The 18,011-nt window shown below is 41.6% G+C and overlaps 1 protein-coding gene across 9 annotated transcripts in view; it reads right to left on the bottom strand.

The window, feature by feature from the left end:
• The window catches only part of APC (APC regulator of WNT signaling pathway), a 344,325-nt gene that overhangs the window by 39,233 nt on the left and 287,081 nt on the right, over positions 1 to 18,011 (bottom strand). For all 9 annotated transcript variants that reach the window (XM_033929104.1, XM_033929106.1, XM_033929103.1 and 6 more), the window contains one exon: positions 14,223 to 14,362. In XM_033929104.1, the coding sequence (XP_033784995.1) occupies positions 14,223 to 14,362 (140 nt within the window). The remainder of the gene's footprint in view (positions 1 to 14,222; positions 14,363 to 18,011) is intronic.

Here is an 18,011-nt window from a genome sequence, read left to right as displayed (position 1 = left end):
CGCCTTTCGTCAGGGTGCCCAACATCAGTGCTGCAGGTAAATTATTACAGCCCAGGTCCTTCAAGGCCAACCAGGCATTGTCCACCGTATCCACTCTCCGTGATTTTCCATTCACTGTCATCCAAACTCCAAACGGGAACAACCACTGATAGCGGTGTCCCTCTGCTCGCAACACCTGAGTAACCTCCCTGAAGGCCCTTCGCTTTTGTAGCGTGGAGAGAGCTAGGTCTTGAAAAACTCCAACTTCAAAGCCATGCAAGTGCGTTTTGCGCCTGGCAGCCTGCAGAAGTTTCTCTTTAAGTAAGTAGTTTACGAAACAGGCAATAATGTCTTTGGTGCCCCCAATCTACCGGCACCAAGTCCTCAGAGGAACAATATTTGCTTATTGGGAACAATATCAGATCAGGTACAATTTTAGTGGAACAGTGGGGCAGTGTCAGATGGTTGGGGATAATTTCAGCTGAGGAACAATTCAAGGATTAGAAACAATAAGGAGCAGTGCTTATGAATGGTAAAGAACAGTGTTAAAATGATTGTTTAAAGATGTCATTGAGTGATGGTCAGTGAGTAGTGGATAGATGCTCCGCTCAGTCGCCCGGCAGGGACCAAAAGGTGGCTCTGAAAGTGAGCCGATCCGGTTGGGCGGTTGTGGCAGCCGAAGCAAGTGAGGGCTGGTTCCCTCCGAAGTATCAAGATGGTCCCGGCAGTTCGGGTGGGGGAGGGGGGAGCAGGCTCACACGCCTGGCAGGGACCAAAAGGAGGCTCTGAAAGTGAGCCGATTCGTTTGGGCAGTTGCAGCCACCGAAGCAAGTGAGGGCTGGTTCCCTCCGAAGAATCAAGATGGTCCCTGCAGTTCGGGAGGGGGGGGGGGGTTTGGAGCAGGCTCACATACCCGGCAGGGACCAAAAGGAGGCTCTGAAAGTGCACCGATTCGGTTGGGCAGTTGCAGCCACCGAAGCAAGTGAGGACACTAAACGTGGTGTGGCTAAAGAGGTGCTATGAGAATCATGGTTCCCCAATCTTTGCACAATTTGAGTAGTTTCACCTATGAGAGGGATTGGAGGAAATGCATAGAGGAACTTGTCTCCCCAATTACGGTAAGTAGAAAGTTAGATGATGCATTGCAACTGGGGGCAAAGGGTCTGGAACAGAATTGTGGAAGTTTGTTCTGAAGGGAAGCAAAAAGATCTATGTCCAGAATTCACAATCAAGAGAAAATTGGATACAAGACTGTTGGGCTGAATGACCATTCGTGAATGACCATTCGTGAAGCTTAATTCTAATCAATTTGCCTGCCAATACATTCTACTTTCCTACTGTATAAACCTCCCTGAAAAGTATTCCATAAGCAGTTGCCCTATTCAAAATCTCGAATGCCTTCAAAGGGGATAAGATCTCATGCCTCTTTGTTTGTTCAAGTAGAAAATGGCAACCTGGCTGTCTGTATGGATGAGTATGACCTATTGAAGGAGGCGGTCCTGGAATGTTTGAAAGCGTTCCCTATCGTTTGTAGCTCTAGAAGACTGATATGGAATTTCTGATCATGGTGAGACCAAACTCCCTGAGTGTGGAGACTGTCTAGATGAGCTCCTCAGCCCAGCAGCGAAGCATCTGTGGTTAGAAATTTCTGGTGGGGAGGGAGCTGGAAAGGGAGACCCCAAGTAAGACTGTGTGCTACCATCCACCATTAGAGAAAATGCTGTACATTCGGGGTCACTTGCACTGGAGCAGATACGGATCCCATTGAGTTGATAAGGTCCATTATGAAGACGTGAATGAAGACATGTGAATGGGGTCATGTGAACTGTCAATGTCGTGTGACCTAGAAGGCATAACATCTGGCGTGTAGAACTGCACTTGAAGGTTGAGATTGTTTGACACAGATAAATGAGATTGAGAACTCTGCTTGGGTAGAAAAGTCTGACCATGAATGGTGTTCAAGAGTGCTCATATGAATGCCAAGGATCAGGACAGCTGAAGACATGACTTCTGATAGATGCTGGCAAACCATAAAAGCTTGAGGAAGCTTGTATTGGAAATGCCAGGGATCTATGCAGAAGCAGAGACTTCTTGTGAGCAGGTAGGATAGAAATGTGAGTGTATGTTTCCTTGAGATCTAGAAAGTCTGCAGCAAAAGAGAAGAAAATATGGACCGAAGCACAGGGAAAAGAAAGGAGGACAGCAAAATACCAGGATCTAAAGTGCATATATGCTAATGCAAGGAGCCTAAGAAACAAAATGGAGGAACTAGAAGCCTTGGCCAACGCAGAAGACATCGACATCATTGGAATCTCTGAAACATGGTGGAATGAGGAAAGCAAATGGGATACAGCACTACCGGGATACAAGCTCTATCGCCAGGACAGAACAGGACAAAAAGGAGGTGGAATAGCCCTATACATAAAAGAAGGCATACAATCCACACAAATGGACACAGCAGAGACGGCCAGCAAGCCGGAATCTCTATGGGTTAAAATACCGGGAAGGAAAGGGCCTGAAATAAAGATGGGCCTATTTTATCGCCCACCGGGGCAAACCAGAGATATCGATGAGGAAATGGAAGCCGAGATGAAGCGTGAATGCAAAAGCGGCAACACGGTTATTATGGGAGACTTCAACTACCCTGGGATAGACTGGAGGCTTGGAAGCTCGAAATGCACTAGGGAGACAAAATTCCTGGAAGCTACACAGGATTGTTTCATGGAACAGCTTGTTAGAGAACCGACGAGAGGAAATGCCACTCTGGATCTAATCCTAAATGGGTTAAGGGGACCTGCAAAGGAAGTAGAAGTAGTGGGACCGTTGGGAAACAGCGATCATAATATGATCAAGTTCAAGGTTGAGGTAGGAGTGTCAAAAGGCAAGAGATCCATTGCGACAACTTTTAACTTCAGGAAAGGAAACTACGAAGCAATGAGGGAATTGGTAAGGAAGAAACTTAGGAACACTTCCAAAACATGGCTAACGGTAAATCATGCCTGGTCCTTCTTCAGGGACATGGTGAGCGAGGCGCAAAATCTGTATATCCCCAGATTCAGGAAGGGGTGTAAAAAGAATCGAACAAAAGACCCGGCGTGGATAACCAAAACAGTGAAGGAAGCGATAGGCAATAAGAAAAAATCATTCAAGAAATGGAAAAAGGACAAAACTGAGGGGAACTGGAAAGAGCACAAGAAGCATCAAAAAGAATGTCACCGTGAGGTTCGGAAAGCCAAAAGAGAGTATGAAGAGAGGCTAGCCAGGGAAGCAAGAAATTTCAAACCATTCTTCAGATATGTTAAAGGGAAGCAGCCGGCTAGAGAGGAAGTGGGACCGCTGGACGACGGAGACAGGAAGGGAGTGGTGAAGGAGGAGAAGGTAGTGGCAGAAAGGCTTAACATGTTCTTCTCGTCTGTATTTACAAACGAAAACACGTCCAACATACCGGAACCTGAGCAATTCTTCAACGGAAGTCAGGCAGAAAAATTAACATCCATAGAAGTGAGCCTTGAGGACGTTCGTAGGCAGATAGAAAAACTAAAAACTGACAAATCCCCGGGTCCGGATGGCATACATCCAAGGGTTCTGAAGGAATTAAAGGAGGAGATAGCGGAACTACTGCAGCAAATTTGCAACTTATCCCTGAAAACAGGCGAGATCCCGGAAGATTGGAAGATAGCCAACGTTACGCCCATCTTTAAAAAGGGATCAAGAGGTGACCCAGGAAACTACAGGCCGGTGAGCCTGACTTCAGTTCCTGGGAAAATGGCAGAAGCACTGATAAAAGAAAACATCGATCAACATTTTGAAAAAAATGAACTTCTGATAACCAGCCAGCATGGTTTCTGCAAGGGAAGATCGTGCCTAACGAACTTATTGCACTTCTTCGAAGGGATCAACAAACGGATGGACAAAGGAGACCCCATAGACATCATATATCTAGATTTCCAAAAAGCCTTTGACAAGGTGCCCCATGAACGTCTACTCCGGAAACTGAAGAACCATGGGGTGGAAGGAGACGTACATAGATGGATCAGAAACTGGTTGGAGGGTAGAAAACAAAGGGTAGGAGTGAAGGGTCACTACTCCGACTGGAGGAGGGTCACGAGTGGTGTCCCGCAGGGCTCGGTGCTCAGGCCGCTGCTATTTAATATCTTCATAAATGATCTAGAAACAGGAACGAAGTGCGAGATAATAAAATTTGCGGACGACACCAAACTATTTAATGGAGCTCGGACTACAGAGGACTGCGAAAAGTTGCAAAGGGACTTGAACAAATTAGAAGAATGGGCGGCGAAATGGCAGATGAAGTTCAACATTGAAAAATGTAAAGTATTACATGTGGGGAGCAGAAACTCAAGGTACAACTATACAATGGGAGGGATGTTATTGAATAAGAGTATGCCACTAATAATTTGTTTTGAGGCAAAAACGTGAGACTAATAGTAAATATATTGAAAATACGTTTTATCCAATTCAGTTATAAGCAGGGATTCATCCAGACCAAAAAACATACAGATAAAGCTGACATACTAAAAATCAAAAAGATGAAAAAGATGAAAAGGAGAAAAATAAACCTCAATTGAGGGTCGTTGGGACTACACAAGTACCCAACCATCCACTCATCATCACGGGTTTATAAAAAACTCCAAAACATGTATAAATAATCAATTCTCACATCTTTCATTCACACGAGGTCTTCTTTTTGTTATTTTTCACAGTCTTTTTTTATATATATAAAATTTCAGTTTAAATGTCAAGCAATGAAAAAGGCCCGAATCCCAAGCTTAACCACATTAATTGGCGAGGACTACAGCTGAATGTAATCAGTATAAGCAGTTTTTAGAGATATGCAGCATATATCTGAAATCGTGAAAAAATACACTCATCTGAAATCGAGGATTTTCACCAAGAGGTTTCCAATTCAAGATCCCGACAGAAAAGACTTTCTGTTTCGCCCGACGAGGGCTACTTCAGGGGAACAATATCAACTCCAATATCTCTCTGCTTCTAATTATCTGCTGGAAATAGAGCCGACTCCTCTCAAGACGGTACCTTCTTGAGAGGAGTCGGCTCTATTTCCAGCAGATAATTAGAAGCAGAGAGATATTGGAGTTGATATTGTTCCCCTGAAGTAGCCCTCGTCGGGCGAAACAGAAAGTCTTTTCTGTCGGGATCTTGAATTGGAAACCTCTTGGTGAAAATCCTCGATTTCAGATGAGTGTATTTTTTCACGATTTCAGATATATGCTGCATATCTCTAAAAACTGCTTATACTGATTACATTCAGCTGTAGTCCTCGCCAATTAATGTGGTTAAGCTTGGGATTCGGGCCTTTTTCATTGCTTGACATTTAAACTGAAATTTTATATATATAAAAAAAGACTGTGAAAAATAACAAAAAGAAGACCTCGTGTGAATGAAAGATGTGAGAATTGATTATTTATACATGTTTTGGAGTTTTTTATAAACCCGTGATGATGAGTGGATGGTTGGGTACTTGTGTAGTCCCAACGACCCTCAATTGAGGTTTATTTTTCTCCTTTTCATCTTTTTCATCTTTTTGATTTTTAGTATGTCAGCTTTATCTGTATGTTTTTTGGTCTGGATGAATCCCTGCTTATAACTGAATTGGATAAAACGTATTTTCAATATATTGAATAAGAGTACCCAGGAAAGGGACTTGGGGGTAATGGTGGACATGACAATGAAGCCGTCGGCACAGTGTGCAGCGGCCGCTAAGAAAGCGAATAGAATGCTTGGTATAATCAAAAAGGGTATTACAGCCAGAATGAAAGAAGTTATCCTGCCGTTGTATCAGGCGATGGTGCGCCCGCATTTGGAGTACTGCGTCCAATATTGGTCGCCGTATCTTAAGAAGGATATGGCATTAGTCGAGAGGGTTCAAAGGAGAGCAACACGTCTGATAATAGGTATGGAAAACCTGTCATATTCTGAGAGATTGGAGAGGCTGGGTCTCTTTTCCCTGGAGAAGAGGAGACTTAGAGGGGATATGATAGAGACTTACAAGATCATGAAGGGCATAGAGAGAGTAGAGAGGGACAGATTCTTTGAACTTTCGAAAAATAAGAGAACAAGAGGGCATTCGGAAAAGTTGAAAGGGGACAGATTCAAAACAAATGCTAGGAAGTTCTTCTTTACCCAACGTGTGGTGGACACCTGGAATGCGCTTCCAGAGGACGTTATAAGGCAGAGTACGGTACTGGGGTTCAAGAAAGGATTGGACAAATTCCTACTGGAAATGGGGATAGAGGGGTATAGATAGAAGATTACTGCACAGGTCCTGGACCTGTTGGGCCGCCGCGTGAGCGGACTGCTGGGCACGATGGACCTCGGGTCTGACCCAGCAGAGGCATTTCTTATGTTCTTAAAGTAAAGCCAATCTCCGTTTTCCAGTAGCAGTAAAATACGAGGCTCATTTCATATATAATGCACCCTATTTTTAATTTACATGTTTGGCTTTTTTTCAAGTATTTCTTTATAATCCTTCAATATAGTCTCCCTGCTTTGCAATGAACGAGTCCCAATGTCCGGGAAGCTTCATTATTCCATCCAAGACACTGTTTTTGTTCAGTTGCCAGATGGCTCGGGTACCGGCGGAAAAAAGCTCTTCCAGAGATGCAAAACGATGTTCACGCATAGGTTGTTTCAACTTTGGAAAAAGGTCAATGTCTGGTGGACTCATGTCTGGACTGTAGGGAGCATGAGGTAACACCTCCCAGCCGTATTTGCATAGTTTTTCAATGACGACATTCCCTATGTGTGGGCAAGCGTTGTTGTAAAGAATGAGTGACCCAGCCAAGAGCAACTGAGGTTGGGTTTTGTAAATTTTTCTGCTCATTTTTTGCAAAAAATCATGATAATACACTGCTGTGACACTTCTTCCACATGGAACTTTATCTGTAATGATGAGGCCTTCATGATTATAAGCTAAAATCATCATTTGTTTGACTTTTGATTGAGCTCATCAAAATTTTTTTGGCCTTGAGGAACATGGAGCTCTCCACTCGTCATTGAAAAACTACACAAATACAGCTGGGAGGTGTTACCTCATGCTCCCTACAGTCCATACTTGAGTTCACCAAACTTCTACCTTTTTCCAAAGTTGAAACAACCTATACGTGGACATCATTTTGCATCTCTAGAAGAGCTTTTTTCTGCCGGTACCCGAGTCATTTGGCAACTGAACAAAAACAGTGTCTTGGATGGAATAATGGAGCTTCCCGGATGTTGGGACCAGGTCATTGCAAAGCAGGGAGACTATATTGAAGGATTGTAAAGAAATTATTGAGGAAAAAAAAAAGTAAATTAAAAAAAAATAGTGTGCATTATTTATGAAATGATCCTCGTAGTTCCCAGAGAGACCAGTAAAAACTTGTTTAGGCCCTGGAGGTCTAAAATAGGTCGAAGATCTCCGGTCATTTTTGGTATCAGGAAATACTTGGCGTAAAATCCCAAACCCTCTCTTGCAGATAAATAGATTCCATTGTGTTTAGCTAGAAGTTCCTGGTGAAGGAGGGTCTTCTGGAGGGAGTTGGAAAGAGACTCGTTTGGGTGGGTGGTTTGGAGGTTTTCTGAACAAACATAGGGTATAGCCCTGAGTGATGGAGTCTAAGCACCCTCTGATCTGTTATGGCAAGAGTTCAACATTGGTGAAAATACAGGTCTCCCTTCATATTTGCGGGGGTTAGGGGCACAGCTCTCTTGCGAATATTTAAAAATTATAAATAACTTTAGGGCCTCCACCCTGACTCCCTCCCATGTCAGTCTCATGAGACCACTGGAACTCAAGAGACTGACACAGGAACTTGAGGCAGCCATTTTTGATAACAGATCTTCACAGATTAGACGCATAGGAAGAATGTTCCTACCCTGCTTCACCAGGGTTTTAAAGGTAAGTTGTGGAGGAGTCCAGGAGATGGGGTGACAGAGACTCACGAATAACCAAATCCACAAATCCTAAATCCGCGAATATGGAGGGGGGAGTGTTGATCAATCTGTCTCCAATGGGGAGAGTGGAAGGTAGAGTCAGGGGAATATTGGTAATGCTCTCTAGAAAAGGGTCAAAAAGATGACTGCTGTTTGGACTGAGAATGAGGTTGAGATTTCTGTTTGTTTTGTTGATTTGCACCGGGTCACTGATAAACAGGTTAGAGGATGATGAAGACGGCTGATTGTAACAATGTTTTGTATTGCAGCAGTATGATGGAGTAGATTATCTCTTAGAAATAGAAGCCTGAGAGGTTTGAGGCTTAAACAAAGCTGTCATGGTGTCTGTGTGGTGTTTTTTTTTAAATTTTACCAAATATTCTATAGTGCCAAAATGAATTTAAACATAACACCCTCCCCAATAAGTAATATCATTAATAACTAAAGTGTATGGTGTGCTCAGTGCTCCAGCAGATAAGTCATATGGAAAATAGACCAGCTCAAATGAGGATCCATCATAGCATCATCAACTTCCTCATAACCCTGCCAGCTCAAAGAGTATGCATCACAAAGAATAAATAAATAGTATAGTGAATGATGATAAATGATCACTTATCTTTGTTGCAGGACGAGGTATACTCCATGAGAAGGTCCCCTCTGCCTGTTTAAATCAGTCCAATATCCAGTTCAAGCTTAGCACGACTCCATATGATAGCTGTCAAAATCTCTAGTGGCCAGGTGAAAAAAACAATCAAAAAATCAAAGTAAAGAAAAAATATCATATGATCCAAATTTAATCTTCTGATTTCAGACAAACACTTGTCCTCCTTCAAGGAGATGAGTGTTTGTCTGAAGTCAGCTTGAATTGGATTTTGGACTGATTTAAACTGGCAGACTGGACCGTATCATGGAGTATACCTTGCCCTGCAACAAAGATAAGTGAAAATTTATCATTCACTATATTATTTATTTATTCTTTGCGATACATACTCTGAGCTGGCAGGGTTATGAGGAACTTGGTGATGCTATGATGGCTCCTCATTTTTTGCTGGTCTATTTTCCATATGATTTGTCTGCTGGAGCACTGAGCACACTATACACTTTAGTTATTAATGATTCTCCTTATTGGGGGGAGGGGGTGTTATGTTTAAATTCATTTTGGCACTATAGAATATTTAATATACAGAGTGCTATATTTTTCTTAATTTATCTGTATTTGTAATAGAATTTTAATTTTAGCAGCCATTTCTTCAATCTTGTCTCCAAACAGATCACCCTTACAAGGAACATCTGAAAGGTGTTCCTGGATTGAAATTTTCAGATCAAAGACCAGTGAGCCAAGATAAACGGTGCATAGCAATTGCCACTGCAATGTTCTAGAAAATATATTAAACGCATCAAATATGCCTCTAGCTAGGAATTTTCTGACAGTGAACAAGCTCAATAAAAGCTCAGAGGGAAGTTCTTCCTTTGTCTCCATTTTGATGGGAAGAGCTTCAATCATTTGTCTTACAAAGCCCATAAAGGTTATACTATCTGGCAGAGACTTAAAATTTTGAGGTGAGAAGGATTCTTCTGCTAAGTAGTCTGATAAACTCTTATCTGAATGGTTGGAGATATCTAAATCAGATGCCTCAAAATATTCCCTTGTAGGTGAATCAGGAGTGTGGGTTGAGGCATGAATCGATGCTCTGACCCAGGAGATAACTCTTCTGTTGATGACAAAAATGCAAAATGGATCCTTGCAGACTCCAATGCTTGACATCGAGCAGGGGCATGCGACTTTATCCTCGATCGACGCCTTCACATATCCTCAGGCTGGGCTAGGGCAGGCACGGATGCCTTTAAAGCCTGTGTAGAATGCATTTGCAGAAACCCCAATAGCTCTTGTTTGACCATAGCCTGGATCTCCTCCTAAAGAGTTGGCATCTGCACCGGAAGAGACAACAGCATGGAAGGAGTCTACAGTGTATGTTATCTGGGCAAAGGAGACTTCAAAGTCAAGGCACACCTGGGAAGAAACATGATCTACAGTGATGGAGAGTGGTCCATGGTGTGTCAAGGCTTACTATACATCAAAGAGGTGGACAACTGGGATGATGCCACACCATGCCTAGAAGAGGAGGAATGTTTGTGCTTCTGAGCTTTCTTACATGAGGACTTCTTGAATGAGCGTGACAGGAACAAAGATGATGTTGAGTCCTGTCTCTGCAGAAAGTCCGATGTTCAATGCTCTCTATTTGGCATCAGTGCATATGGTGTCAAAACTGATGCCATGCTGGACGTCAATGCTGAACCAAAAAGTTTATCACACTGGATTTCTTGGGCTTTTAGTGACCTCTTTTGCATACGAAGACAGAGTTCACAATAAATGTCCCTATGTTCAGGACCTAGACAATGAACACACCAATTATTGGGATCAAAGCCTGAAATAGTCCAATTATATCAAGTATATTTCTTGAAGCTGCCTGGCACTCACTTTGACATGGAAGGAAAAACAGCTGACACAAGATCAAAGGCTCGATGGCTCAGGGAGATTGAGTGAAAAGTATATTGAAAAATGTTAACACTCCCTGGGCAATAAAAAAAAAAAAAAAAAAGAGGCCTTGAATTGGCCTGAGGAAAAAAATAAAAAAATTGACCAACTTGAACCAAACTCAAAGGAAATGTGTGAAAATGAAAAAGATAGAGAATTATGAAGAAAATGACAAAAAATAAAATCAGGAAGGCATAAAAATTACTTCTAAGTTTGATGCACTGAGGAGAAATCAGAGACAGGCTTCTCGGCTTTGTGGAAAGGTTCTGCGAGCCAATGTCAGGTAGGAAGGCATGGGCACTGCCTAAAGATTTAAAGTGAGAGTGCACTTGGCAGTGTATGTATCAGATTCCATGGATGAGAATATTATGCTTGCTTGCCCTCAGAGAATCTATTTTATTAAAGTTCTGAAAATGCTCTTTAGCTCTCTCGCAGTATTTCAAGGACGCAGTATATTCAGAGTTCTGTAATGAGAACATGGGAACAGATAGGAGTTATGGGCAACTCACTGTAGTTTCTCCAAACATGTTCATTCTCACAGATTTACTAGAAGCATCCCTAAAGGAGACAACTAATGGGGATACTTTGGTTATCTTTTTTCATTTAGTCTCTTGCAGAGATATGATATTAGAACTATTTTTTTAGAAATGGAATTATGGCATTTCATGATCATAAAATATTTTCCCACATTTTTCAAGTTATGCAGATGATCTTGTAAATAATTTCTTCAGCTTCATTCACTAGAAGTATCTTTAGGAATCTTACATTTTGAAAATTCCTTGAAAATGTAGTCATTTCAAAGGGAATAAACGTATTTTTACCGAGCTTCTACATATAAAATGTTTCCTATAAACTAAATCAGGTGATATCAATATTGCTTAACCTAAAGAACAATGATATTTGAACTCATTTGGATAAATTTAATTTAATTTAATTCTTATATACCGCTAATAACCATGAAGTTTCTAAGTGGTTTACAATACAGAATACATTGGAAGATACAATAAAATAAAATTATTGAAGATAGGTACTTGGAAATTCCTTAACTGTCCCGAAGGCTCACAATCTAGCTAAAGTACCTGAGGAATAATTAATGAATAGTAAACAAATATAATGTAAAAGATAGAAATAGAGATAGAGACGAGAATATGAATATTCTAACAAGAATTCAGTAAGTATATTAAATTAGGATTAAATAGTAAAGATAGAAATAAAAATAAAAATGATACAAATACAAAATAAAAATAAAAAATATATATAAGATAAATAAATTCCAATCCAATGGTATGTTTTTTTAAGCCAATAGGAAATAGGGATAGTTTTCCACTACAATATTTTAAAATTAGAATTTTCTACTTTGTTGCTGATTCTTCCTGCAGCTGAGGACTTGCAGTATCACAAAAAGGTTTCCTTTTATTTCTTTTGCATAGCTTATCCTCTTATGCTCCTCAGTATGAAAATATAGTTATTTTATAAATACCAATCAAAAGCAAGAACAGGGATGCCAGAGAGCATAACCTCTAAGGTTGGCAGTGCTGGTACATAGAGATGGGAAAGTGTGCCCACTTCTAACCTGATATAGCCTTTACCCTTAATGCAATCTAAGCCTCATGCAGACACCACATTACCACCTCCAGCTATCCACAATCCCAATCCTGTCAGACAAATCCTCTCCTATCTTACCATGTGCACGTACAAGCACCTCTCCACAGCCACACACATCCCCACACCCCTTTCTCAACTCAAGACTTCACCCATGCCTATTTCCTCAGCACTATGGAGCAACTGTCACATGTACTGTCCCCTTCTCCTAGAGCAGGGGTGTCAAACTCAATCAGATAAGGGGCCGAAATCTAAAACATAGGCTAAGTCGTGGGCCAAATTTTTTATTAAGATACTTAGGGGTTCTTTTATTAAGTACGCTAACCGATTTAGTGTTCACTAAAGATTAGCACACGCTAAATGCAAACCTTAATAAAAGGACCCCTTAGTCTTAGTAGAAGTATAGGGTTAGAACTTCTCCAACCCCACGCCGGCTCTGTGATGTAAACAAAATACATAAAAAAGACTTTTCCTCTCTCTTTTAGGTCCTAGTTCATGCTTGCTGTCTAGCACCAGTTCTGCAAGGATTCACATTTCAAATTTGACATATTGTAATCACAAAACAGAAAATAAAATTATTTTTTCTACCTTTTGCTGTCTGGTCATTGTTCAAATCATGCTGGTCCCAGGCTCTGGTTGTGTTCTAATAACTCATTTGCCAGGGTCTCCTGCCCGTTTGTCATTTCCTTCTTTCTCCATACTAACCATCCATCTTCCAACTCTGTCCTCCCCTTCTGTTTCCCTTCCACCGGAGGTCTGGCATCTTTCCTTTTTTTTTTTCTCCATCCCCACAGCTGCAGCGATGGACCTCACCATCCCTAGATCCACCATCTCTCCTTTTCTCAACTACCCTTTCATCTAGCATTTCTCCCTCCTTCCCCCACCACCCTAGGGTCCACCATCTCTCCCTTTCTCTTCCCAAAATACCCTTCTATCCAGTATCTCTATCCTCCCTCCACACCATCCCTTCTGTCCAATTTCTCTCCCTTTCTGTTCCTTCCCTCCCTCCACTCCTTTGTCCATCTCTCTCCCTCTTCTCTGTTTTAAAGCCCATTATTTCTTCCCCTCCCCTCCACCCTCAGCATGCATATGTACGTCACTTTGGACCCCTCCTTCCCACCCTCCATGTACTTCTACACCAGGGCCTGCCTTCCCCCCTCCCCCCCGGAAGGCCTGCATGTTTTTTCCCCTTTCTTTCTAGCATCCTCTGGCTTCCTGGTCTCACCTTCAAAGCAGCCTGCAGAGGATCGCCGGTTGGCTGTAGGAATCCAAAAAGGCTGCCGTCGGCCTCTGCAACATGTTCCCTCTGCTACAGTCCCGCCCCTCCTCTGATGTACAGGACTGCGGCAGAGGGAGCATGCTAAGGAGGCTACGGCAGCCTGCTAGGATAGCTACAGCCAACCAGGCTGCTTTGAAGGTGAGACCGGGAAGCCGAAAGAGAGATGGTGGACAATGAGATGGAGGGAGGGAAGGAACAGGGTATTTTTTCGCAGGCCTGAGTTTGACACCACTGTCATAGAGGAAATGCAATACACATATGCAGTCATTCAGATAAATGTGTGCTCTATAAAAATAACATTAATTTTAGACTTATTTAAATTTAATTCTACAAAATATCTGAAACAGAGAAGAATAGAGCATCTTGTGGTGTATGAATGCAGGTGTGGAGGGGAGATGTATAATCTATGTATCTGAATAAAGTTATTTAGGGAAGTCTCCAAGGAGCTTAACTATCCTGCATGTTTGGCACAAGCCTGCTTTTTAACCTCTATTACAGAAAGAATACAGTTTGCTTTTTTGAGGCTGCTTTTATTCTCCTTGTAAAGAACTGTCTCTTACATGTATGTGCACAATTTTATAGAAATGATAAATAGTAGCAGCACTGATAAAAATGTAGAAACTTAATATACCCTTCCTTTTACTAAACCGTGATAGTGGTTATTAGCGCAGGGAATCGCGCTGAATGCTTCGCATTGCTCTCGGCACTCAGAGTTCCTATGAGTGTCAGGAGAAGCACAGAAAATTCAATGCAGCTCCCTGCGCTAATAATCACTATCATGGTTTAGCAAACAGGGGGGGATTATAACATATAAAAAAAAGAAAAGAAAACAATTTCACATAAAAATACTTAAACACGATTGGTGTAGTTAAGTACCTTATTGGCCACATCTCCAAAAGTCAGATTTGTCAGTGCCATTCCAGCGTATCTGCGTAATGTAACACTGTAGTGGTCATTTGTAAGTCCATACATTTCACAGTCAACTTGCAGCAATTCTGCGATGGCCTGTAATCCTCCTATAAAAAAAATACTACATGAAATACCTCAAAAAAAAAAAAAAAAAGCTAAATATAGTTTTTACACAATTTATATTGGATACTATCTAATCTAATCTTCATTTTATATACCGAATCTACTCCCTAAGGAGCTCGACTCGGTTTACAGTTTGTTAAAAAATGAAACATAACAAGTAAAAACTGTGGGATAAAAACAGAAATTGGTTAGATTAGAAGGATGGAAAAAGTTAGAAAAAAGTATGTTGAATTGCTTAAAATTACTATACGACAGCTAAAATCAAATTAACTATTGTGAAAACAACCAGGTTTTTAAACTTTTTCGAAAATGAAATAATTGATCTACCAGTCTTAGAGAATCTGGAAATCCATTCCAACTTCTCACCAATTTAAAAGTAAAAGATTTACTAAGCTTCCAAGTGCATTTAATATCTTTCAGAGAAGGAAATGCTAATTTGTGAGTTGTTGTAATTCTTGAATAGCAGATTCTAAAGGAATTCCTACTAAGGGGAATCAAAGAGTCAAATATTCCATAAAGGAGTTTGAAAATCATACATGCACACTTGAACTGTATCCTATGATGGATCGGAAGTCAATGGAGTTTTCTCAGCAATGGGGTAACATGGTCGTACTTTCTCTTTCCAAAAATAAGTTTGGCTGCTGTATTCTGTATTAACTGGAGACAATCTAAACTGACCTGTTTGACACCCAAATAAATAGAATTACAGTAGTCCAACTGGGCCAACACAGTGGATTGTACCAGCAATAAATAATGTTCTTGATAAAATAGTGCCCTTTTTTATTATTGGATACTAGAGTTGTTTTCTGGTTTGCCTAATGGCACAGTGCTTCCAGGAAAATGGTTTACTTTCTGTAGCTAAGGCAAGGAGGCTACACCTGAAATCTGTTTTCTGATTTAAAAACTACTTAGTTTTTAAAATTCGGTGAGAAAAAAAAAGCACAGTTACTTACCGTAACAGGTGTTATCCAGTGACAGCAGGCAGATATTCTCTACATGTGGGTGATGTCACCGACGGAGACCCCTAGCGGACATTTTCGCAAGCAGACTAGCTTGAAGACCTTCAAGCTTGCGATTAGCCTGCGCATGCGCGCGAGCCCCTCCCGCCCGGTCTAGGGCATGCGTCTCCTCAGCATGGCCTCAGTTCAGATAGCAAGCAAAGAAGCCAACCACGGGGAGGTGGGTGGGTTGCGAGAATATCTGCCTGCTGTCCCTGGATAACACCTGTTACGGTAAGTAACTGTGCTTTATCCCAGGACAAGCAGGCAGCATATTCTCTACATGTGGGAGACCTCCAAGCTAACCAGAATGGGATGGAGGGAGAGTTGGCAAATTAGGAGAACAGATTTTGCAAAACTGACTGGCCAAAATGGCCATCACGCCTGGAAAAAGCATCCAGACAGTTGTGTGAGGTAAACGTATGAACCGAGGACCAAGTGGCAGCCTTACAGATTTCCTCAAGTGACTCGACCCGGCAGGGAGAGACCAATGGCCAACCAATTAGAAATGGTCCGCTTAGAAACAGAGCGATCCAAACGATTAGGATTGAAAGAGAGGAACAGCTGGGGAGCAAAACAATGCAATGGGGAGCAATGCAATGCAGCTGGGGAGCAATGCAATGCAATGGGGAGCAAAACAATGAAGAGCTTCAAGGCCAGTGCACGCTTACACTCAAGAGAATGCAGAGCCACTTCTCCAGGGTGAGAATGGGGCTTCAGAAAAAACACAGGAAGAACGACGGATTGGTTGATATGAAACTCAGAAACAACCTTAGGCAAGAACTTAGGATGGGTACGGAGAACCACCTTATCATGATGGAAGACAGTGAAAGGTGTATCCGCAACCAAGGCTTGAAGCCCACTGACCCGACGGGCAGAAGTGAGAGCAATAAGAAACACAACCTTCCAAGTAAGAAAGTTCAAGTGGTTTGAATGGGGGTTTCATCAAATGAGCAAGGACCACGTTAAGATCCCAAACCACAGGAGGAGGTTTAAGGGGTGGATGAACGTGGAAAAGGCCTTTCATGAAGCGGGAAACCACAGGATGAACAGAGACAGGCTTCCCGTCAATTGGCTGATGAAAAGCAGCAATGGCTTATGAATTATATTTTTCTATTTCTATAATAAAATATTTCATATAGCCTTGGTCTGTTTAGTATTAGTAGGCAAAGATTGCTGAATCCGGAAAGATGTTTATGGTGTATCCTAACAACGAGATATGCACGTAACTTTGTTAGACCCATATTTAAGCCCTCAGGTAAGTAAATCACTGAATACCTCTACACCAGGGGTCTCAGAGTCCCTCCTTGAGAGTCGCAATCCAATCGGGTTTTCAGGATTTCCCCAATGAATATGCATGAGATCTATGTGCATGCACTGCTATCAATGCATATTCATTGGGGAAATCTTGAAAACCCGACTGGATTGCGGCCTTCAAGGAGGGACTTTGAGATCCCTGCTCTACATGGATGGGAAAAGAGGGCAATGTCTGGAAAGCAGTATATACTAATGCTCGAAGTATGGGAAACAAAATTCTGAATCTAGAAGCTGTGATGGAAGAAGAGGAATTGGATATAGTGGCGGTCATGGAGATGTGGTTCATGGAGAATCATGACTGGAATGTAGTTATACTGGGCTATAATCTGTTCAGAAAAGACAGGGTAGGAAGGAAAGGAGGGGGGAGTAGGCCATATGTTAAAGATCATATTAAAGCCACACAATTGCAGGATCTGCAGGGCAAGGAAGAGGCACTGTGGATCAATTTGGAAAGAGGGAATAGTGAATATATTTACATTGGTGTGATATACAGACCTCCTTCACAGACGGAAGAAGAAGAGATTTAATAGTAGACATTCAGAATATCGTTAAAAAAGGGGAAGTCTTGCTAACAGGTGATTTTAACATGCTGGATGTTGATTGAGGTATCCCTATTGTGGGGTCTTTTAGAAGTAGGGAGATCCTGGATTCTCTACAAGGAGAACTGTTCCAGCAGTTGGTAACGGAACCCACGTGGAATAGGCTCATACTGGACTTAGTGCTTACAAACGGGGAAAATGTTTCTGATGATACAGTGGGTGATCATCTGGCATCCAGTGATCACTGAATGGTATGGTTTAATATTAAGATGGGTATAGAGAGGGCGCATTCAAAAGCAAAGTTTCTAGACTTTAAAAAAACTAACTTTGGATGGATTTACGTCAAGGAATTGTTGTCTGGATGGGAACATCTGGAAGTAGTGGAAATGCGGTGGGCAAAACTGAAAGGAGCGATTGTAAGGGTGACAAACCTTTTTGTGAGGCAAGTAAGTAAAAGTAAGAGGAAAAGGCTGCTTTGGTTCTCAAAAGTAGTAGCTGAGAAGGTAAGGAAGAGGTTAGCTTTCATAAACTACAAAAGATTGCAGAAAGAGGAAGACAGGCAAAAATATCTGGAAAATTAAGAGAGGCTGGTCGTGTAGTCAGGAAAGCAAAGATGCAAATGGAAGAAAAATAGCTGACATGGTAGAAAATGTGGAGACAAGACATATTTTAGATATATTAGTGATAGGAAGAAGTGCAAAAGTAGCATTATGAGACTCAAAGGTGAAGGGGAGGAATATGTAGACGCTAATAAAGAAAAGGACAAATTGCTTAACAAA

The sequence above is a fragment of the Geotrypetes seraphini genome, chromosome 1 (assembly GCF_902459505.1).
Source record: "Geotrypetes seraphini chromosome 1, aGeoSer1.1, whole genome shotgun sequence".
NCBI lineage: Eukaryota > Metazoa > Chordata > Amphibia > Gymnophiona > Dermophiidae > Geotrypetes > Geotrypetes seraphini.
This window is presented reverse-complemented; position numbering and strand designations above follow the sequence as displayed.